General features: G+C 35.5%; 1 protein-coding gene across 2 annotated transcripts in view; it reads left to right on the top strand.

Annotated features, from left to right (window-relative positions):
• The window catches only part of USP47 (ubiquitin specific peptidase 47), a 104,296-nt gene that overhangs the window by 57,934 nt on the left and 21,121 nt on the right, over window positions 1-25,241 (top strand). For both annotated transcript variants that reach the window (XM_081098901.1, XM_081098900.1), the window contains 9 exons: window positions 9,172-9,267; window positions 9,345-9,497; window positions 12,084-12,251; window positions 14,796-14,927; window positions 15,374-15,450; window positions 15,990-16,045; window positions 18,672-18,784; window positions 19,518-19,622; window positions 21,532-21,739. In XM_081098901.1, coding sequence (XP_080955027.1) covers window positions 9,172-9,267; window positions 9,345-9,497; window positions 12,084-12,251; window positions 14,796-14,927; window positions 15,374-15,450; window positions 15,990-16,045; window positions 18,672-18,784; window positions 19,518-19,622; window positions 21,532-21,739 — 1,108 coding nt within the window. The remainder of the gene's footprint in view (window positions 1-9,171; window positions 9,268-9,344; window positions 9,498-12,083; window positions 12,252-14,795; window positions 14,928-15,373; window positions 15,451-15,989; window positions 16,046-18,671; window positions 18,785-19,517; window positions 19,623-21,531; window positions 21,740-25,241) is intronic.

Below are 25,241 nucleotides of genomic sequence, written 5' to 3'. Positions count from 1 at the left end.
AAAAGGAGAAATTGAAATATCTACAATTGTCAGTGCACCTTTCTCAATAATTGATAGGTAGACCCTCTAGACAGAAAATTAGCAAAGATATAGAACTCAACAACACCATCAACCAACAGAATTTAATAGATATTAAGAAAATGCTGCACTCAACAATAGCAGAGTCTTACCTTGGGGCTAAACTAGACAAAAACAGTTAAAACAAGTAAAAAATTATGACCAGGCTAGTGTCCTTAAGGCATATAGATGGGATAATCCTTAGCAAAATATTAGCAGATAGAATTAAATAATACATTCCAGGTATTCTGGGCTGATCAGTATTTTTTTAAATCGAGTTACTCTACCAAAAGGGAAATTTTCATGATCACATCAATTGACTCAGAAAAAGCACTTGATAAAATACAATAAACACTCATGATTAAAACTCAGAAAACTAGAAGTAAGGTAAGTTTTGCAACTTGATAAAGAACATATTTTTTAAAAACCTATAGCTAACACAATACTTCATGGTAAATGACTGAGTGTTTTCCCTCTAGAATGCCAAGGATGTCTGTTCTCAGCACTCTTATTCCATACTAGAAGCCCGATGCACGAAATTCATGCAAGGGCTTGGCCCTCACAGCAAACACCCTCCCCCCCCCCCCCCAACTTTGTCCAGAAGATCTTCTGGACGGTTGTTCTGCTGTTTAGTCTAATTAGCATATTAACTGTTTATTATATAGGATAGTATTGGAAGTCTTAGCCAACACAATAGGCAAGAAGAGGAAATGAAAGGCATGCTAATTAAAGGGAGATATGAAATTGCCCCCAACCCTGTTTTAGATAACATATTTTATATAAAAATAGCATGGATATAACTGAGTTTAGCAGGGTAGCAGGTGATAAGATAAAGCTACAAAAATCAATTGTATTTCAAAATACTAGCAAAGAATATGTAAAAGTGAAATTAAAAATACAGTACCATTTACAGTTATGGAAAAAGATCTTAACACATTGTATGCGGGAAACGTATTTTTACGTTTTACGTTGACTGGTAGTAGAGCGCGGGACACGTATTAATACGTTTTTTATAGACTAGCGGTAGAATGCAGGCAACGTATAAATACGTTTATTTTTATACTTTTTTATTGTTCTAAAGGGATGCTAACATGCAGATATACGAGTATATAATGCAGGAAAACTTAAAAATACGGAATACTTGTGAGAATATTATCTGAGAGTGATACTGGTTACATTTGTAACTTTGAAACGTATGCTGCTCAAGGACTAAGGTTGATAGAAATGATTCAAACTGTAGTTTCACCATTTACAGGCATTTGGCATCACGTCTATATGGACAATTATTACAATAGTGTGACTAATGCTACACAGCTTCTCGAGAACAAAATCCGAATTTTTACATATTTTATTACTTTTATTTCAATTTTCAGTGAGTTTTCCAGTATTTGTTTAAAATTTAAGAAAAATAATTCAGTATACATTTTATAGTAAATTACAAAAAGTTTCATTGAAAAAAATATTGTAAAACTAAAGTTATCGTAATTTTACTGAACGTTGCCATTTGCACAAAAAATTAGCAAAAATGGCCTGCGCCACCTGTTAGCGTGCGATAAAAACTACCCGCGAACAATGTGTTAAGTTTGAATCCAACAAAATATATACTGTGACCTATGTGTTAGAAACTACAAACTCTGAGGAGAATCTATATAAAAGTCTAAGCGACTGGTCACCTGGCTGACTGGCTGGTAGCTATACTGCGAAGTACCACCAGGGGACAGATGCTCCAACTGGTAGCTATGATGCGCACTGACCACCAGGGGGCAGACGCTTAATGCAGGAGCTGCAGAGCTGCGGTGACTTGGCAGCTGTGTTTCTCAGCGGGTGACACACCCAGAACGAGAGGAGGAAGCCCAATTCTAGGGTGTGTTATCTGAGAACTGCCCTCTCACAATCTAGGACCCCTTGGGGGATGTAGGAGAGCCAGTTTTGGCCTGATCCCCGCAGGCCAGGCCAAGGGACTCCACTGGTGCACAAAACTGTGCACCGGGCCTCTAGTGTTTAAATAAATGGAGAGACATACTGTGCTAATTGATTGGAAGATTCAGCATAGTAAAGATATTTATTCTCTCCCAAATTATATAGTTTTAGTGCAATTCCTTTAAAAATTTTTGATGATATACATAAGTTCACTCTAAAATTTATGTAGGAGGCGTAGGAGGCAAAGAACTAAAATAGCTAGAATTTTGGAAAAATAAAAATAAGGGAGAAATCAGTCTACATGATCTCAAAACTTATATAGCGATGTTAATCAAGGCTGTGTGATATTGGTGGAGGGACACACAAATGGATTAGTGGAACAGAAGGGAAAACAAACAGATTCAACAAATAGACCTATCTGATTTTTGAGAAAGACAAAAGTAATTAAATGGAGGAACGATGATCTTTTCAATATATGGTGTTGGAACAATTGGGCATCTATATGTACAAAAATTAACTCAAAATGGATCATAGACTTAAACATAACGTGTAAAGATATAACCTTAGAAATGTAATTAGGAAAGAAGTCTTCCAGATCTAAGTTTAAGCAATGAGTTATTAGATTTGATATCAAAAGTACAATCCACAAAGGGAAAAATTGAGGAGTTGGAACTCCTCACAATTACAAATTGGTTCTTGACAGCCATTCAAAGAGAATAAGAATAGAAGCTACAGACTGGGAGAATATACTTGCAAACCAAATATCTGACAAATAATTAATTAATAGGATATATAAAGATGTCTCCAAACACAATAGTAAGAAAGATACCCCAAACAATTCATTTAGGCAGTTGAAAAAAAGACAAAACATTTCATCAAAGAGGATATACAGATGTAAGGAAAAGATGTTCCTATCACTAGGGAAATACAAATTCAAACTACAATGAGGATATCACTACCTACCTACAGATGGCTAAAATAAAAAACAATGACAGCACTAAAAGCTGGCGACAGTGTGGACAAACTGGATCACACTCATTTTTGGTGGGAATGTGAAATGTTACAGATATCTTCATATAAAACAAAACTTGTAATTACTATGAACTCCAGCAGTTGCACTCTTACTGGTTACTTATCCCAGGGAAGTGAAGTTATGCTCACAAAAACCTATACACAAATGTTCATAGCATCTTTATGTTAATATTCCAAAGCTGAAATCAGCCCAAATGTCCTTCATCAGGTGAGTGATTAACAAACTTGTACATACAAATCATAGAATACTGCTCAGCAATAAAAAGGAATAAATTATGGATACACACAAAATCTTGAATGAATTTCCATGGAATTATGCTGAGTGGGGGAAAAAGCCGATCTCAAAGGTTACATATGATATGATTCCATTCATATAATATTTTTGGTGTGACAAAATTTTAAAACTGAAGGACAGCGTAATCATTGCCAGAGCTTATAGATTTGGTGGGGTCAGCAGGTGGATGAGTAGATGGTTACTATAAAAAGGCAACCTAAGGCATCCTTGTGGTATAGGAACTGTTCAGTCTCGTGACTGGTGATCCAATACAGGTGATAAAACTGTAGAACTTAATATGCACACAAATACAGACAAATGACTATACCAAAACTGGGGAAATCTGAATAAGATAGGTAGAGGTATCAATGTCAATATCCTGGTTGTGATATACTATAGTTTTGTAAAATGTTACCATTGGAGGAAACTGGGCAGAGTCTGTAAGGTTTCTCTTTGTATTATTATAATTGTACATGAATCTACAGTTACCTCAAAAATTGCAATTAAAATAAGTGGATGGCTTAGGTTACAAGTATTTGGAGTCCTTTCCCTAATTAAAACACATGTGTTTATTAAAGTATATATTTTGGGAAGATAGTTTAATTTATTTGCTGCTGTATATCAGTATCCCAAAATTGCTAAGTATATCAGAATCTGAAAATAGTTATCAGTTGTGGTTCTTAATTATCTTTGTCAATTTGAAAAATAGAATATCACATTTTAATGCCCATTTCTCCATTCAAAATAAAATAGGCATTAAATGACGGAGAAAGAATTTTATATATGGGTTAAGAGTAAAGAGAAAACTGATAGTTTATAGACAGTACAATTTTTTGGTTATATCTTTTGATTGCACTGTGCCTATATTTTCTGCATTAAATACAAAATTGTGATAACTGATTTTTTTATTTGGAGAAATAAGGACATAAGAGTTATCTGTGTTCTGAATTGTGAAAATTACAGTATTAAAAAAACACAAAATTACATTTTGTATACTGTATAAGTTCTAGAAAGTAAAACTATTATCTTCACTATGGAATGAAGAAAAACAATCATAATTAGCCCAGTGCTAGTTTTGATGATACATCAATTTAACATACTCAAGAAAACAGCTGATGGTAAGCAGTACAGTGTGTGTGTGTGTGTGTGTGTGTGTGTTTGACTAATGGTACAAAGTTTATAATATTTTATTCTATTTTTGTGATCCATGACTCATTTTTACTATCTAAAATATAGCTTGGCATGCTTTTTAGTTATCTTGTACATCACATTAAGTGGAGGTAAATGTATACAACTATATTAGCCCATCATTTATGTATCATTTACACATAATTATTTGTTGAATGGATGGATAAATTGAAGCTAATTTTTATAATTGACTAATCTTGATTATAATTATCATGGTGACAACTTGTTAAAAAGCTAGGGTAAGGAAGATGCAGAAACTTATTAATGTAGAAACAAAAGTTACTAATAAGCTTTAACTGGTTTCTCAGTCTGAAGGATAATAATGGCTACCTCCACACATCCTTCCCCAAAATCATAGAAGGTATGAGTTAATTAGGTTTCATTTGTATTTCTTTGGCAATAGTGGGAGAAAGAATATCATGAACTTCAAATGACCTGTAAGTAGCAAGATAAATAATCACCCAGTCCCAATAGAATTTCCACTGTGCTGCAGTCTGTATGTGGAGAGTGTGCAGTGGTAAGCTTTAGAGACTGTATGAAACGGAGGAGAGGGGATTGAAGGACTTAGGTAAAACAGATACAAAATTCGCTCAAAAAGAGAAAGTACAACAGTATGTGCCAACATAGACTGGACTTAGTAGTTTTTAGCATCAGCTACAGGGAAGGAATTTTAGAATGAGCAGGATTAGAAGTGGCAGCCTTGGAGGAATTTTGCTTTTGGGGAAAGAGATAAACAAAGAGCTGATGGCTCCAATCCATAGCAAGTGAAGAGAAGATAAGAAATAAAAGAATTAAGGCTCCTACAAAATGAAAGAAGACACCAACCTCTCCTCCCATTACAAATTCAAGAAACTGCACTTTACTGTATTGACAAAAGAAAGTACTCTTAACCTAATGAATGCTGTCCACACAATGACTAGGAGGAGAAAAAGCAAGAAAACAGAAAATGTTTATTATCAGCTTATGAAAATCTATTCTCCTCCCCCCCCCCCCCCCCAAAAAAAAGCCCTTAGGAAAATAGCCACAAAGCAAAATAATAACAAAGTAGAACAGTACTCTAGACTAAATATTTCAAACAAGCAAAACAGCCTGGTATCCAAAAATTTAAGGAAAGAGATTTTAAAAAAGACATGAAATGCAATGAATATTGACCAAATTCAAGAAAGAAATTGAAGAAATGACAACACTGTTAGAAATGAAGAATAAATTTATAAAGTACTCGAATGAAAAGGAATAAGAATCTAAAGGACATCAAATGAAAATGAGATGGAAAAAAAAGAAGGACCTCAGAGAAAATTGTAAGAGAAGACCAGCAAAGGAGGTGTCCAATATAACGAGTCTGGAGAATAAAAACACAGTGAAACAAAACTTATAAACTATATCCCAGGAAAGCTTTCTGGGTTAAGGGAAATTTAAACCTGCCTTTTGACCTACCATTTATCTGGACACATTGGCTTTGAATAATCAACTCTGGACAAATAAAGTGTTAAATTTTAAAGATATATTGGACTGGCATCATACTTCTGAAGAGCAACCATTCAAATCATGGCAACAGAATAGCAATTTCAGAAAACTCAATTACAAGCCAAGGATTCAATATCCAGCCAAGTATTCCTTCAATTATAGGGATACAAAACCAATTTTGAACATGGAAGAACTCATTGAATATTATAATCATGAGCCTTTCCTGTGGAGTTTATTAGAGAATGAGCTCCATCTAACCAAGGGACCACTGGGGAAGCTTCAGCAAAAGGACTGAACATTTGATTTATTGAATTGTAGAATTAAGGACTAATTAAAACTGTAGAAGTAAGGACGAAATTTTAGAAGGATGGAGACTGGGCAGAAAAATGGTATGAAATGTTGTTAGACAAAGTATACAGAATGCCATTCTTAAAAAAGGGGAGAGAAAGGGAAAGATCATAGACTTGAATAGGAGGAAACACAAGAGTACCACATATTACTGGCAGACTAGACACTACAAGTGTAAGTAGGAAAAAAGGGAAAATAGAATTAAGGGTAATAACAAAAGTATAATGCACTACAAAAATATAGCTAACCTCCCTAAATACCAAAAGAAATTGTAAAAATGGCACAGAAAGGAACCCAGTAAATTTATTTAATACAGTAATTATAAAATAGTGAAATGAAACTAAACAGTCATATCAAATATGAATGGACTTAAATGGCCTATTAAAAAGATTTTCAAGTTGCTCATAAAAGCAAACATTAAAATTTGATTTAAGCAAGAATCCATTAGTGGGTGCTAAATCTAGGGTGAAAAGTTTAAGGCTCAGTATTTGTGCCTGGTCTCCAAGAGTTTCCTTACAGATTTCTTATTAGTTTCAAGTGGAAAAAAACAACTAATGGACAACACTCTGACATTGATTGAAATTTATAATATTGCCAATAAGGATAGGGACATAGCCCGGAACTGTGATACCCTTAAAAGGACATATCCTTACTTAGTAGTCTAGAAAGGAATGCATAATCTGAATCTAATCATGAGGAACATCAGAGAAACCCAAACTGCAGAACATTTTATAAAATAACTGGCCTCTAAAACAAATACTAATGTCATGAAAGAAAAGCTTTAAGACTATTCCAGAAAAAAAAGAATCTGAAGAGGCAGCCAGCGAGATGCAGTTTATGATCCTGGATTCCATTCTGTACTGGAAGCGGAGAAATTCTATTAGGATAATTGATAGAATTGGAATGTGGACGAACAAAAGCACTTTATCATAGTTTTCTGAGTTTGATAACTAAGAATATTCTTGTTCTTAAAAGTCCCGTTGAAGTATTAAGAGGAAAAGCATGATATGTGAACCTACTCTCAAATGGTAGTGAAAAATACATATGTGGGTGGGATGAAAGCCTGGACAGTCCGAGTAAATAGTTACTGGGAATTTTCTGTTTAAACTTTTCTCTGAATTTAAATTTTAAAAAAAGATAAGCTTTAGGTATAAACTATAAGGCAGAGAACAATATACACATACCTTAGCCAATACACACAATACATACCTTAGTTTAGTTTAGTACAGTAGAATTTGAGTGAGATAATTTTTCACTCTCCCTCCACCTCTTATCCCCCTACCCTGATTTTTTTTTTATTTTTTATTTTTTTAGATATTGAGTGTTTTACCAATTCAAATGACCTCTGGAAAACAACAAATTTGATGTCATTCTACATTAAGTTATGTTTGTAATACTCTGAAAGCTTCTTTTATTCTCATGTTTTTATAAAATTTGTCTTTTTATGCTTAAAATATGCTTTAGAGAAAAAACTCATTTTCTAAATGTGTTCTTTCTTATGACTTCCAGTAAAATGCTTGGTCATGTTTCAGAACCCTGCCCCCCACCTCCCAGCTGTGGTCTTCCTTGTGTTTTTGAGAACAACTAGAAGATAAATGAAGTTAGAAGCATTTTGAATATCTTTTCATAGCTTTGATCTTATTCCAAAATGAGCTAGATCAAACAATATGTGGATAGTAGTTTTATAAGCTCTGCCAGCTATTTTAAACTAAGTCCATTTTGCCAGATCAAGCTCCTTTATCTATGCTTTGAAGAACACCAAATATTTGAAAACACTTCATCTTAATAATTCCATTTTTTTCTTTATGTGTAATAAATATGTATTGTCAGTTCTGATGTCAAATGAAATTTGAGGTTATGCAGTCTTATGTGTTGTATTAACTAAAATTCATTTTTTGATTGTGAAAAATTATTGATTAAAAATTAATGCCCACAAATTCTTCAGCAGTATTCATACTACGTTTCTTACTTCTGTCTTAAGGCTGTATGGAGAAAAGAGAACCACCTGGTACACTAGGTGAACAGCCCAGGAGCTCTCATACACTTTCAAATGGAGCAGTATCTGACATGCAGTGAGAAGATTGCACAATGGTTTTCAGCCTTCACACTAGTGCAGTGGTGGATTACTGATTGACTCGAAATATAGTGATTCAGATTATTATTATTACATATTTTAAGTGTATGGGTAGTGTCAAATATTCAGAGTTCTGTGTTATTTACTGTAAGTTTAAAAATGTTTCATAAGAATATTGAAATGATACATATAACTGCTTTTCTAAGAAGTATGGGAGTTACTTTTTTTTGTTGTTAATCCTCATCCGAGGATATTTTTTCCATTGATTTTTTTAGAGAGTGGATGGATGGGAGGGAGAGAGAGACATTGATGTGAGAGAGACACATCAATTGGTTGCCTTCTCCATGTGCCCCCAACCAGGGTAGGGATCGAAACTACAACCCTCTGGTGCTCAGGCTGATACTCTAACCATTGAGCCACTTGCCAGAGCTGGTTTACTTTTTAATCTAAAGACTGAGGATTTTTATTAGATTATTTAGGCAAACACCACAATGTAAAGACAATAACAATTAGGTAGAAATGACTAACTGATGTGCAGTGCTAGGAAAGGCAGATCTCATACAGAATGAAAGAAGAATTATTTCTCAGTTTTTATAATGATAACATTTTGATTTTATTTCCCTTTTTGAGTTCTGAATTTTCTAGGCATTCTACTTATAAGTGTTTTGGTAATTGCACTGTTGTTCTTTTTTTTCTTTGTTTTTTTTTGGGGTTTTTTTTTTTTTTTTTTGCGCACTGTTTTTATATTCAGGATTTTGTCGTTAGTATTATAACATCATTAAGTAATTATGAAACAATTTTTTTTTCTAATTAGGAAGAAGCATTGCATGCATTTATTCAGCCAGAGATCCTGGATGGCCCAAATCAATATTTTTGTGAACGTTGTAAGAAGAAGTGTGATGCACGAAAGGTAGATGTCATGTAGAAATTAATACTTAATTACCTGAGATAACGGTCAATATTTAATATGTCCCCCTTTCTTTTTAGGGTCTTCGGTTTTTGCATTTTCCTTATCTGCTGACCTTACAATTGAAAAGGTTTGATTTTGATTATACAACCATGCACAGGATTAAATTGAATGATCGGATGACATTTCCTGAAGAGCTGGATATGAGTACATTTATTGATGTTGAAGATGAAGTAAGTATTATATTTTCTTGTTATTTTTTTCATTAACCCTTTTGGTTAGTCATGTTTAAAAGAGCTATTTGGAATAACTTAACACTGATGTTTAGACTATTTTCTTGATGGAAGCCTTTCCTTATTTTCTAATGTCAAGTCTATAAAAACAACTAACTTTGTATAAGCTTTTCCTGTCCACCATAAATTATATTTCAAATATTCTTGCTTGATCAAAGTAACTTATAATACCATTTGAAAAAACAAGAAGACCTAAAACTCTGAAATTATTTCTTTAATTGGAGAGATAATCTTATGTTTCATAACTTTCTTAGTTATTGAAAAAACAATTTAGAGGTGAGCTGCACTTGTGGTACATAAAAAACACAGAACAAGTATATATGAATGAATGAACAAGGAAACTAAGTAGGATGGCCTTAATTTCTTATTTGTCTCAGTGTCTTTTTCAGGGTTAAGGGTTCTGGGTTATTCTCATTAAAGGTTTGCTTGCTCTTAAATTGGCTAGATTAGGAAGCTAGAAAAGGAAGGTATTTTGTCTCTTTTCCTTTTCTAATTAGTTTTTTTTAAATTAAAACTTTATTTAAATAGTTTGAGAATAGGACTTTGAACTACACAGGTAAAGCTCTTCAATTTCTTTCACTCATTGACCTCGAATTCTCTGATTTCTTTCTCCTTATCCAGTAAAAGATTCATGATGTCCCACTACATTTTTTTTTTAAACCCATCTTTTGTTTTTTCCAGATAAGACCATTTTATTAAAAACTTTTATTTATTAATTTGAGAGAGAAACATTGATTTGCTGTTCCACTCATTCATGCGTTCATTGGTTGATTCTTGTATGTGCCCCAACCAGGCATCTAACCCACAACCAGGCATATTGCGATGGTGCTCCAACCAACTGATCTACCCAGCCAGGGCTGTCCCACTATCTTTTTTTGTAAACTCTTAATATTTCATTATGAGGAATATTTACAATTACTTAACATAGTTGTAAGAGTGATAAATCTTTATTCTCAAAACTGTCATGAAGCATGTTTTTTCTGGTTGGAACTGATTACTGTAATTATAAAAATATCTATCCCAGAAGCTCAAAAATAATTTTTAACATTCATCAAATTGTATTGAGTGCTGTTAAAAACTAAGAGGCAGTTTGGCACAAAAGAGCAACCTTTCTGAGCCTCACTTTCCTTGTCTGTAAAGTAAGGCTAATAAGTGAGAAGAAAGCATCTTTGATAAAGTAAATATTCATTGAATGATACCTATGACCAAATAACATTTTGAAAGATTCAATTTAAAATAATATCTCAAACACTTGTGCTTAAGCTAGGAAATCTACTCAGAGTATACCAAACTTTTAAAGGAGGTGTAATCATTGTAGGATTCCTACTCAGAGATCATTATTACTTTGGTCTTCTGCATGTTCCTAATATATTTCTTAAAAGGGAATTTTTTTTCCCAAGGGAAGAAAACCTGTAGATAAAGTTTGACAGGAACTTTTAGGAAGTTCTAAGTCCATTTCTTGGGAGAAGAAAAGAGATGTTCTGGCTTAGGTAAAGGAGTTTCAGGAATGATCTCTTTTGACTTAGTATAGAGTTCTAATGTTGGTTTTCACCTCCATTTTTCCTTGAACCAACTAAAGGGATGAAGACTATGTTAGATGCAGTTCCTACAGCGAAGTTCTTGGCAAAATTGGTGCTTATTTTATACTAGAGGCCTGATGCACGATATTCGTGCAAGAGTAGGCCTTTCTTCCCCTGGCTGCCGGCACTAGCTTCCCACCCAGGGCCTGGGCTTCCCTCGCAGCCCCGGCTTCATCCGAAAGGTTGTCCGGTCTAATTAACATATTACACTTTTATTATTATAGATTGCTTGGTTAATTCAAGAACTTTTATGCGATACCTTAGAGAAGAATTCTTAAGTTATTTAAATAAAAATATTTTTAGGTATGTATATAAAATATTAAAGGAAAAGGGTAAAAATTGAGGATTTCTAAAAAGTAGATTTCTTCCATTTAAATATGCATGAAAGGGAATTAAAAATCATAAAAGCAGGGAAAAGTATGATTTGCTCTTGTTATATTTCCACCTCCTATACACTAGAGTATAAAATTCTTGAGGATAGAAACAATGTCTGGTTTTTCTTTCTAATTGTCTAGTACAATACCTAGCACAATGATATGGAACTTTCAGTTCAATAAAAGATACGATGTTCTTTGGGAATTTGAAAACAGAAGAAGCTCGTTTTGGAGTTTAGGTTCTCTGCTTTTATTGATTTTGGTGAAAAAATTTTTTATTGTTACTTTACAACTATAAACATAAAAGGAGTTTACTAGAATTCTGAATTACGAATTTGTTGAATTAGAATTTTAAGGACATTAATATAAATGCTTTAAAAATACACTTTATTGTTTATTTTATTTTTTTGTCTCACTTTTTAAGAAAAACTAAATTTACTTAAAGTAAAATAAGTATTTATTAACAGTATATTAAATTATGTGAAAAAGCAGCATGTAGAAAAAAGTTTTACTTGACTGTATATTTTTCCTTTATTTAGTTTGCTATTGTAAGATAATTATGTTTTATTAAGAAATCTCCTCAGACTGAAAGTTGCACTGACAGTGGAGCAGAAAATGAAGGCAGTTGTCACAGTGATCAAATGAGCAATGATTTCTCCAATGATGATGGTGTTGATGAAGGGATCTGCCTTGAAAACAATAGTGGAACTGAAAAGATTTCAAAACCTGGTCTTGAAAAGGTGCCTTTTATAGTTTGCGGTTTTTAGTTAAAAGAGAGAATAATGTAATCTCTGAGGTGATATATACTATATATATGTAAAATGTGGTAGCTGTGTGACTGAGAAAGTTCTCTTTAAATGAGTTTAATTTTTGAAAAGACTTTTTAAGGTGTTCATTTTTTATGCATTTATGTGGTTATAATTAAATTTGTGAAAAACTTACAGTGGGAGCATTGATTTCTGGGAGGCTAAACTGTGATTATGTAAGGTGGGTGATGCTATGGAAAGGGTCCTAGTAATCAGGACTTCTGTCTGGAAAGTTGCAGCAAGCCTCTACATCTTTTTTTTTTTTTTTTTTAATACATTTTATTGATTTTTTTACAGAGAGTAAGGGAGAGAGATAGTTAGAAACATTGATCAGCTGCCTCGTGCACATCTCCTACTGGGGATGTGCCCACAACCCAGGTACATGCCCTTGACCGGAATCGAACCTGGGACCTTTCAGTCCGCAGGCCGACGCTCTATCCACTGAGCCAAACCGGTTCGGCAGGCCTCTACATCTTACATCTTCAGACTTTTCTCATATAGCAAAATGAAAACATTAGGTCTTTTGATTTTTAAAATCCAGGCTGTGGAACCCTTTATCAAACAGTAATAGAACTGATCTTTTTAAGGTGGGGGAAAGACAAAGCCCTCAGTCTCCTTCCTCTTCCCACCCCCACCTCCATGATAGCCCTTAAGGTACTTCAAAAATATTTATGGATTTTTATCATGGATTATAATTTTAAAATTGAAAAGCTGGATAATCTCTAGGATAGAATTTTTTTGTCACTGTCTAGGTGATTTTTAATCAAACATTTCTTTCACATTCATATAATCTGCTTTATTGAGGAGAGAATTACAGATCAAATATCTTAGGCATGGTGTGAATATGAATCACTGGCATGAAGACTGATCACTAACGCAGTCTTAGAGTCATGTATATTATATATGTAGTTTTTTAGGCAGTATTTGAGAATAGAGTTTCACTTGCATAAATTTATTTTTAGATGAAGACCTATATTCTCACCACCATTATCCTTTACCTTTTAAACTTACCTATTTCTTTCAGGACAGATAAATGAAATGAATAATGTAGAGGACACATTACAATTTAGTACAAAGAACATTACATTCAAGCAAGGGTTGGCACACTGTGGCTTTAGAGCAAAAAAACCCTGTTCCTGTTTTTCTGCATAGACAATTATGTCTTTCTTTTTTTTCCTTGTCTTATTAAAACAGGTAGGACTTCCCTTACAGTGTTGCATAGGAGTGGTGGCAAATGACATGTTAGCCTTGTTCCTAGTCTCACAAGGAACATGTTCAGTCTCTCATCTTTAATTATGGTATTAGCTAGAGGTGATTTGTTGATGTTCTTTATCAATTTAAGGAGGTTCCCCTCTTCCTGTTTATTGAGAGTTTTTATCATGATGGGTATTGGATTTTTGTCAAATGCTATTTCTGGGTCAGTTGATATGATCATGTAATTTCCCTTCTTTGGTGTGGATTACATAGATCAGCAAGTTTCAAACAGTGTGCTGCAAGAATTTTCAAAACATGCGATGCCTGACTAGGCAGGGACACTCACCTCTTTTCCCTTAGATTGTCAAATAAAAACAGCCAACACAACAATAGCCGCCCAGTGTGAATGAATCAACATCATACTTTTTTGTGTGTCAGATTGGCAAAAAATATATTTTTGGTGTGCTACAGAATTTTAGTAATTAGTTTATGTATACCATGAGATGGAAAAGTTTGAAAATTGCTGACATAGATTGATTTTCTAATGTTGAACAGCTTTGCATACCTTAGAGCTATCAAATCAGTAATCACTGTATCACAGATATTACATAAATACATTAGATGTTCCAAATCATTATATCCTTCAGCTCCTCTATAAAGGAAATTGAATCTTATTTGAGTAAAAAAAGTTATTTGAAATTTCTTGATCTTGACTACGCATATTAGAATAGTGTTATATTTGGCACTTGCTTCTAAAATTTCAAATTGTTTTCTTTTTTACATAAATGAATTATATTTCTATATGCATAGTTTCAGATATTGTAGTATAATTAAAATATGAAGGAATACACTGAGTGAAGCTTGTGTATAAAATTATATAGTGAATTGCCATTTTATTTTATTTATTTATTTATTTTTAAATATATTTTATTGATTTTTTACAGAGAGGAAGGGAGAGAGATAGAGAGTTAGAAACATCGATGAGAGAGAAACATCAATCAGCTGCCTCCTGCACATCCCCCACTGGGGATATGCCCGCAACCCAGGTACATGCCCTTGACCGGAATCGAACCCGGGACCCTTCAGTCCGCTGGCCGACGCTCTATCCACTGAGCCAAACCGGTTTCGGCATGAATTGCCATTTTAATTATCTTAGAGGAACATTAACCTACAATAAATATATAGAACAACTAACATGTTACTTCACTATTTGATAATAGAGAATAGGAAATATACAAATAAGTGTTTTTCCTCTTGTTGAGTTACCTTTATTTTTCCTCTTAGAATTCCTTGATCTATGAGCTCTTCTCCGTTATGGTTCATTCAGGGAGTGCTGCTGGTGGTCACTATTATGCTTGTATAAAGTCATTCAGTGATGATCAGTGGTACAGCTTCAATGATCAACATGTCAGCAGGGTAAGGAGGGTTTTTTTGAGATTATTATTCTAAAAGAAGAGCAGGGATGTTTCTATCAATCTCTGGGTTTATTGAAATGGGAGACTGGATGTGTACAGTGAAGCATTTTAAGACACACTCCAAATAATATTTTGTTTTTGCTCTCAGTAAATTTCTTGCTTTGTTAATTGTTGTTATTTCTTGGTTTTGTTTCTTTGGGGCTTACTCAATGTTTCCAGAGATATATTCCCAATTTTCCTCTTGTCATGAGCCTTCATGTGGGCTGTTTGAGAGCACTAGAACTAAGTGGTCACTAGCAGCTGCTGATTATGATTAAACTTTGTGAATTGGTACGCGTGGTCCATTTAACTCTGAGCTTAAAAATTTACATATTGGGTTACATATTGCCATAAAGGTAGTGGTATTATAAATTTTACCAAAAAGTTAATAATGTGACAACTTTTTAGATAACACAAGAGGACATTAAGAAAACACATGGTGGATCTTCAGGAAGCAGAGGGTATTACTCCAGTGCCTTTGCAAGGTAAATAACTTTGTAATTTTTAGTGTCTATAAATTAACAACAGCTTCTCAATATTTTTCACCATTAAGAAAGTTTAACCCAGTGGTGGATCAAATCCAGTTTATTTCCACTTTTTGGAAATAAAGTTTTATTGAAACATCACCGTATCATTTGCTTAAATATTTTATGTTGATCTTATCCCACTACCTCAGCAGAGTTAGGTAATTGCAACACAGATCATACTTTCATTATCTGGCCCTTTCCAGAAGAAGTTTGCTGACTCCTGACTTAATTATAGTAATCATTCTAGGACACAGGTTTTTTTGAAGACCTTACTGTGTACCAAGAGGAGGTATGGAATCTCCTCATAAATGTATCAGTAAAAGCAAAGTAGAGTTTTTTTCTAGAATGTTTTAAATTTGAACCTATTCAAGAACAGTTTCATGATTTCTAATTGTTTGAAACAACAAAAAATATTTTTAATAAATATTTGATGCTAGGAAATGGAGTTTTTACAATCTACTTTTTGTCCCTATTAATCTTTTTTGTATTTCTACTAGCTCCACAAATGCATATATGCTGATATATAGACTGAAGGATCCAACAAGAAATGCAAGTATGTTAACATACATTAATTTGCTTTTAATCTGTAGTATTATTTGATATTAATCTGTAGGATAAACTAATTTCTTAAGCAAGTTTTCAAACCCAGATAACCACTTTTAACTGATAGGATAATTAAGTTTTTTTATGCATGGAAAAATTAATTATAAAGAGTATTGTGAGATAATACCAACTGGTAAAAACATTTGGGGGAAAAATGAATTGTTTTTGTGGGTTTTTTTACTACATTAAGGGGCAAAACTTACTCTGCATGGAATAAACCAGGTATTTATTTGCAGTAAGATTTTATTATATGGAGTTTGGTTTAGTGATGATAACCTCCAGACCTGTGTAGCAGTCATAACTCAGCAGCTGCGTGTCCCAGACCAAGTTATTTATCTTTTCTAAGTCTTATTTTTCCACATCTGTAGAATGGGAATAATTGTATTTTATAAGGTTGTGTAAAAAATTACATGAGATAACATATTTTAAGCATTTAACATCATGTCTGGTACATAGTAAAAACTCAAAAGTAGCTATTTTTTTTTCTTTTACAATTTTAGGGGGTATTTCATATCTATATGCTTTGCATGGGGACCATAGATGAAGTAAACTTCTCACTTACCACTCTAGAAAGATTCTTAAAAACTAGAATTAAATGTCTTTGCTATTTGCTTAAAAAGCAAGTAAAGTTTTACAAGTCTAGTGTGCCTCCTTTATATTTTAATTTTATTAAGAATTCCCCCGGCCGAAACCGGTTTGGCTTAGTGGATAGAGCGTCGGCCTGCGGACTGAAAGGTCCCAGGTTCGATTCCGGTCAAGGGCATGTACCTGGGTTGCGGGCATATCCCCAGTGGGAGATGTGCAGGAGGCAGCTGATCGATGTTTCTCTCTCATCGATGTTTCTAACTCTCTATCTCTCTCTCTTCCTCTCTGTAAAAAATCAATAAAATATATTTAAAAAAAAAAAAAAAAAGAATTCCCCCAAATAATCCTGTATACAAAGCATGTGGGGTTGTCTTTTTTTTTCTTTTTTGTAATTATTACTTTGAAAAATTACAGTTCCTCATTTTTCTTGCTAACTTTTACTCTGCTAAAGCAGTATGCAAATAGGTAGAGATATATCTTTGTACATGAACATAATTATATACACAGATGATATGTTTGCTTATATTCTTTTTATAGTTAAAATAACATATTCACTCTCATTAATTTTAACATTTTTCTTTATTTAGAAACTTCCATGCCATGAGTAAATCTATTTTCAGCAGTATAATGTTCTATTTGCATTTTTTAACCCTCATTAAATTCTGAATGCAGTTGGTGCAAGACTTAGGACTTATTTATCTTTTCACCAACAGTATAACCCAGGGTCTATCAAAGAGTGGCTTTTCAATAATTTACTGTAGGATTATGAAAAGAAAGGAATTTATAATAAGAAATCATTTCAGAACAAATATTTCAGAGTAGAAGTAATCATTCAATGTAACCCAAAAAGTAACTGTCCAGTCTACCTGGATGCAGAGCCAGGATTGTGGTTCATGTGTCTCTTTAGCACCCAGCATTCCAGATATTTTCAATAGAGCAATAAATAACAGCTTTCCTTTATTCACTCCCGGCTCTAGGTTTGTGATGAAGCACCAGGGGGCGCTATATGTATGACCTGGAATATTTTTAGAATTAGAGCTCATTTCGAAGAGCAGTAGATTTTTATTTTCCACAGAGGCATGATTTTTAAGATATAAATTGTTCTAATTTATTGCTTAATAATCATTGGCTTTATTAAGTAGTGTCATAGTCTCATAATGTCACTTTTAATACTTTGAGTTACATATGAAATTCTTTGATTAGAAGGCAGCTAAAAAACTGCTTTGAGAACAAAGGAAAGATAATTGTATTAGGGAATAATATACAAATAAATAGTATTTGTAGTAGTAGAAGCAGCAGTAGCATTTGTTACATTTTATTATATCCCGGGTAATAACGATAAGGTAAGTGCTAGCAATATGCTGAAGAAACCAGGGTCTGGAGAAGTGCTTACACAGGGTCACATAATTTGTGGTGATAATACAATTTAAAATCAGAAATAGTTTTATTTCCAAGTTTCAGAGAAGCTTTTTTATTTTAAAAATCTTAATCTACATAGAGTTGGCCTAGAGCCAAATGCTATTATGGATAAATATATGACTTTTTAAAATATGAGTTGTAACCATATGTTATTAAGCACCTCCTTTTTTTTTTTAATATATTTTATTGATTTTTTACAGAGAGGAAGGGAGAGGGATAGAGAGCCAGAAACATCGATGAGAGAGAAACATCAATCAGCTGCCTCCTGCACACCCCCCACTGAGGATATGCCCGCAACCAAGGTACATGCCCTTGACCGGAATCGAACCTAGGACCCTTGAGTCTGCAGGCTGACGCTCTATCCACTGAGCCAAACTGGTCAGGGCTATTAACTACCTCTTTATCTTTGTCTGGAAGAAGCTCATGTTTCAAGTTGAGAGATTCATGTAATTGAGATATATTTTGATGAGAGTGATAGTAGAATTGTATACAATGGAAACTAGTAGAACAAAATTAAATAAAAGAAGCTCAATTTCAGTGGCCCTGTCTTACCCTGTTTTAATTATTAATAGAATTTCTAGAAGTAGATGAATATCCAGAACATATTAAAAATTTGGTGCAGAGAGAGAGAGAATTGGAAGAACAAGAAAAGAGGCAACGAGAAATCGAGCGTAACACATGCAAGGTTAGATTTTATAATTTTATTTTTAATTAAAAAGTGCTATTGCAGTTTGCTTAACTGCAATTCTCATAGCTAACTAATTGGGTTGATTCTGTAGACAGCTATGCTATCATGATCATTAAGGAGTATAACCAACCATATTACTAAAGTAAGGTAAGATTTTATGTTATGCATTTAAAAAAGCAATAACGTGTAGTAATAATACTCAGTGCTGGCGAGGTTACAATAAGATGAACATTGTCACATTCTGCTACAAGAAGAATAAATTTGTAAAACTTTTTTGCATAGATATTGAGTAGAATTTATCAAGTCTTAATGTAAATTCATATTATTTTATATATAATTCTCTTAAGGAAATATTACCTAATAAGATAATTGCAGATGCTGTAGAGTTGTGACCTCAAGGACATTGATCACAGTATTTTCAAAAGTAGGGAAAAATTGGAAACAACTTGAATGTATATCAGTAAGGGAATGATTATGTATAATATGATAGTATATGCTTAAAAAGAAACATACACTTGTTAAAATTAATGTCTTTTCAATTTTTAATAATATTAAACATAATCACTATCAGTTATTAATTGAGAAAAAGAGACACCAGAGAGAATGATCCCAATGTATATCTTTTAAAAAAATTTGTAGTTTTTTACTATTAGGAAAAAATGCTATCTACAAAAGAATTAAGCTTTGGCTCATGACCTGCTGAGTTATGATGGTATTTTACAATTTCTAGATAAAACTGTTCTGTTTGCATCCTGTGAAACAAGTCATGATGGAAAATAAATTGGAGGTTCATAAAGATAAGACATTAAAGGAAGCAGTAGAAATGGCTTACAAGGTAAGTTTAATTGTACTGTTAGCATTTAATTATTGATATCTTAGATAATAGTGTTAACATATTTTCCAAAATTTTTATTATAGTCAATAGTAGTATAAGTACTTGCAATCACACTGGTAGTCCATTTAAATCTTTGAAATATAGTTGATTTTGAGAAAGTCTCACAAAAATATTTATTTATTCTTTACATGATTTTGAGTCCATCTAGAGTTTAGAATGTTAACTTTTTTAAAACAAAAAATGTCTTTAAAATATATTAGTGCACAGGTTATATGATTTGAGGGATAATGAAATGTGATTATTTTAAAACTAGAGGCCCGGTACATCAAATTCGTGCACTCAGTGGGGAGAGTCCCTCAGCCCGGCCTGGAATCTCTCGCAATCCAGGAGCCCTCAGGGAATGTCCAACTGATGTCCATCAGTCTGACATCTTTAGTGCTGCCATGGAGGTGGGAGAGGCTCCCACCACCATCACTGTCAATGCTCTTGCCAGCCATGAGACCAGCTTCTGGCTGACCAGCGCTCCCCCTGTGAGATAGGGCCAAAACTGGCTCGCTGACATCCCCTGAGGGGTCCCAGATTGTGAGAGGGTGCAGGCCAGGCCGAGGGACCCCACCAGTACACAATCAGAGATGGAAAGAGATGCGGGGGTTTGGCCAGCCAGGGAGGAACCACAAGAGGGCTCCAGGGTGTCTGGCCTGTCTCGCTCAGTCCCAATCAGCTGGACCCCAGCAGCAAGCTACCTATCAGTCGGAGCGTCTGTTCCCTGCTGGTCAGGGCACGGCATAGCAACTGGTCAACCAGTCAACTGTCTACCCCCTTGGTGGTCAGTGCATGTCATAGTGAACGGTTGAGCAGCCTTAGCATATCATTAGCATATTACCTTGATTGGTTGAACGGCCAACTGGTTGACCAGACATTTAGCATATTAGGCTTTTATTATATAGGACTAGAAGCCCGGTGCACGAATTTGTACACCAGTGGGGTCCCTCTGCCTGGCCTGTGGGATCGGGCCGAAGCCAGCTCTCCAACATCCCCCAAGGGGTCCCAGATTGCGAGAGGGCGCAGTCCAGGCCAGTGCATGATCGGGGATGCAGGAGGTTGGCCAGCCGGGGAGGGACCTTGGGAGGGATCCAGGGCGTCTCCAGCCCTCCTAGCTCAGTCCCCACCTGCTGGCCCTCAGCAGCAAACTAACCTACTGGTCAGAACACCTGCCCCCTAGTGGTTAGTGAATGTCATAGCAAGCGGTTGCGCAGCCTTCACATATCATTAGTGTATTACACTTTGGTAATTTTTCTTCAACCAACCAGTTGACCAGGCATTTAGCATATTAGGCTTTTATTATATAGGACTGGAGGCCCAGTGCATGAAATTTGTGCACTCGGCCGGAGGCGGGGCGTGGTCCTTCAGCCCGGCCTGCACCCTCTCACAGTCCAGGCGCCCTGCGATTGATTGCCCTGCAGAGGGAGGCCCCCCCACTGCCGCTGGGCCTCCCTCTGCGGGGCGATCCGGGGGCGATGGTGGGGCCCCCCGACCAATCGCATCACACCTACCTTGGCAGTCAGTGCGGGCTTGCCATGGCGCCCGTGTCCCAGGAGGGACCAAGAGGTCAGCAGTTCAGCCTGCTCACCAGTCCCCGCCCACCTGAGCCTGCTGCACACACAGCCTGGCGTTCGGTCGTCTCTTTGGTCATTTTAGATGTTACGGACCCTGGCTCGCTATATATTAGGATAGTGTTTAACTTGTGCCTTTAACTTTGATTTCTTTGAGCTTTGATGCAAATCTTAAACATATGGATATTATTGTTTGTTAGGACCTATTAAGAGATGTTGTAAAAGAGAGCTCTAAATGTGAGTATAATTACACATCAGACTAAAATATTTTTTTTGTGGGCGGGGGTTTCTTTTAGATGATGGATTTGGAAGAGGTAATACCTGTGGATTGTTGTCGCCTTGTTAAATATGATGAGTTTCATGATTATCTTGAAAGATCATATGAAGGAGAAGAAGATACACCAATGGGACTTCTACTAGGTGGAGTCAAGTCAACATATATGTTTGATCTGCTGTTGGAGACAAGAAAACCTGATCAAGTTTTTCAATCTTATAAACCTGGGGGTAAGGAATTTTGCAGTATTATGAGTAGTACTGGACTTAAATTTTTCATAAAGTTTTTTGTTTATAGAAATTAATTTTTTATGTTCTTAAATATTTTGTGTTCTTAAAATAAATGAGATAGGTTGGGAAGTAGTCAGGTTAAAGCTAGGAATTAAATTATTGATTGCTTTTAAGAAGATAGACACAAAATTTTTTTTTTTTTTTTTTTTTTTGGCATATTATAAGTATTTAATAAGTGTTTGCTATTACATAATTTTTTTTACATGCCTGTTTGCTGTTCATCGTTCAAATCTCAGCTCAAGTGTCAGCTCAAGTCTTTTTTTTTTTTTTTTTTTTTAATTAAATTTTTATTGTTCAGATTATTACATTTGTTCCTCTTTTTTCCCCCCATAACTCCCCTCCTCCCAGTTCCCGCCCCACCATCCGCAATCACTCCCCACCCACTGTCCTCATCCATAGGTGCACGATTTTTGTCCAGTCTCTTCCCGCATCTCCGACACCCCTTTCCCCCCCAAGAATAGTCAGTCCATTCCCTTTCTATGTCCCTCATTCTATTATAATCACCAGTTCATTCTGTTCATCGGATTATTTATTCACTTGATTCTTAGATTCACTTGTTGATAGATGCATATTTGTTGTTCATAATTTGTATCTTTACCTTTTTCTTCCTCTTCCTCTTCTTAAAGGATACCTTTCAGCATTTCATATAATCCTGATTTGGTGGTGATGAACTCCTTTAGCTTTTCCTTATCTGTGAAGCTCTTTATCTGACCTTCAATTCTGAATGATAGCTTTGCTGGATAAAGTAATCTTGGTTGTAGGCTCTTGGTATTCATCACTTTGAATATTTCTTGCCACTCCCTTCTGGCCTGCAAAGTTTCTGTTGAGAAATCAGCTGACAGTCGTATGGGTATTCCCTTGTAGGTAACTGAGTTTCTTTCTCTTGCTGTTTTTAAGATTCTCTCTTTATCTTTTGCTGTTGGCATTTTAATTATGATGTGTCTTGGTGTGGTCCTCTTTGGATTCCTTTTGTTTGGGGTTCTCCGCGCTTCTTGGACCTGTAAGTCCATTTCTTTCACCAGGTGAGGGAAGTTTTCTGTCATTATTTCTTCAAATAGGTTTTTAATATCTTGCTCTCTCTCATCTTCTGGCACCCCTATAATTCTGATGTTGGTACGCCTGAAGCTGTCCCAGAGGCTCCTTACACTATCCTCGCATTTTTGGATTCTTTTTTCATTTTGCTTTTCCGGTTGGGTGTTTTTTGCTTCCTCACATTTCAAATCATTGACTTGATTCTTGCGCTCCTCTATTCTGCTGTCGGGAGTCTGTATAATATTCTTTATTTCAGTCAGTGTATGCTTAATTTCTAGTTGATTCCCCAATATAACATCGAGGGTCTCATTAGTTTTCTTGTAGATCTCATTAAGTTTATCGGCGGCTTCTAAACAGTTCTTGAGAGACCTTAAAAGTGTGGTTCTGAACTCTAGATCTTCCATTGACAATTTTGTCCTGTTTCTTTGTCTCCGCATTTTGTTATGCTTCCTTGGTGCACCCCCTAGTGGTCTTTGTGCGCAGTCTTATAGTTAAATCTTGTAGCTAATTCCAGGGAGGGTTTGACCTCCAGGCCAAGTGGCTATGAGAATCAGCTGTGTCTGCAGTGAGAGAACTTCTGTCCTCTAGGGAGGTGCTAATCTAGCCTTTGCCTGAGGCTATCCGGCAAATGCCTCTGTGCAGGGCTTGGGCAGGGCGGATCGCACAGGATCAACAGGGTGGGCTGGAGAGAGCAGTGATGGCGGCTCTCAGTCCTGTCCCCAGGGGCTCTGCCTCTCTGAGTCCCAGCCCCGCTGCAAAGCTCGGAGAGAAAGCTGCACTCGCTCTGACCGAAGCCAGGCAGACCCGCTTCTCCCGTTTGAGTCTGGGTCCCTAAAGACTCGCCCGGATCTGGAGCTCAGAGTCTGCGACTCCCTCCCGATTGAAAACGCCAACCGCGCCCTCCGCCGCCAGCCCGCTCCGCGCGCGCACTCCGCACCTCAGAATTTGACTTCAGCACTGCGCCTCCTCTGAGTGTCCGTATGCGTTTCTCTTTCCTCCTAGTTGTAGGACTTCCATTCAGCCAGCGTTCCAGTGGTTTTGGGTGATGTCCGTTCTGTCTTTTAGTTTCACTTTTGAAGTAGTTGTTCAAAGCAGCAAACTCCGGCGTTAACCTATGCCGCCATCTTGGTTCTCGACACAAAATTTTTAAAAAAAAACAATTAAACTTCTGGTTTACTGTGTCCAGTGGGATTTTTCTTCTTCAGTATTGAATAATCCTCCCTTCCCCCACCCCTATTTACCAAGAAGACCCTGGACCAAAAAGTGTTTATTTCCATAAAGTCTTACAGGTAGAGTGTTTTTTAGAGTCTCCTTGAAAAGATGGTTTCATAATCAATCATTGTCAACATTTTTTTAAATATATTTTTATTGATTTCAGAGCGAAAGGGAGAGAGAGAGAGAGAGAGAGAGAGAGAGAGAGAGAGAGAGAGAGAAACATCAATGATGAGAAAGCATCATTCATCGGCTGTCTCCTACATGCCCCCTACTGAGGATCAAGCTAGCAACCTGGGCATGTGCCCTGACCAGGAATTGAATCTAGACCTCCTTAGGTTGGGGGTCAACCACTGAGCCACACCAGCTGGGCACTGCCAACATTTTTTATTTTTCTCCATCCTCGTCATTTCTGCAAGTTCCAGAGACTTCAGCTTTTTCTATTTTTTATTAAATCTTATCACATTTCTCAGTATATGAGGGTGTTTTTTTTCTTTCAGACTGACCTAGAAAGCAAAATACCATAACCCTAAATTGTCCCTAAAGACAGTTACACATCCAAAATTTTCTAGTCATCATTATATGTAAACTGTAATAAGTAGGGCAAAATTAAAATGTTTAAAAAACTTTTGCCAAATTTTTATTGTTATTGTCTTGACCCTAATTCCCTTGGGTTGGTTGTTAATCAGAAATCAGGTTTATGTCCTCTACTTTTATTCCTAAAAGTTGAATTTACAAAACTACTTCTACCCTTTCAAATTCTGTTCCTCTATGTATCCTATACACCTCCTTTTATTTTAATGAAGACTCCTCTTTCCAAAGTAAAATACATGTGGTATTTTTTTCAAGGGCTCCTTCAGTCAGACTCTGCCCAATCTGTAAAGAGTCCTTTTAGAGCATTTTCTTGCCGATTATTTTTGAGCTAGATAGCAAAAATTATTATCAAGGAATAATAGGAGTCAGCAGTAAAACCACGTTTTAAAAAGAAAACTCTAAATGTGAGTGTGAGTTGTAAAACTTATAGCTAATCACCTTTTTTAAAAATATATTTTTATTGACTTTAGAGAATGGAATAGAGAGATAGAGAGGAATATCGATGAGAGAGGAACATCATTGATTGGTTGCCTCTTGCATGGCCCCCAGTGGGGATCAAGCCCACAACCTAGGCATGTGCCCTGACGGAATCGAATCTGTGACC

The sequence above is a fragment of the Myotis nattereri genome, assembly GCF_964212035.1.
Source record: "Myotis nattereri genome assembly, chromosome: 9".
Taxonomy (NCBI): domain Eukaryota; kingdom Metazoa; phylum Chordata; class Mammalia; order Chiroptera; family Vespertilionidae; genus Myotis; species Myotis nattereri.
The sequence above is the reverse complement of the archived record's forward strand: the minus strand, read 5'-3'. Positions and strand labels throughout refer to the sequence as shown.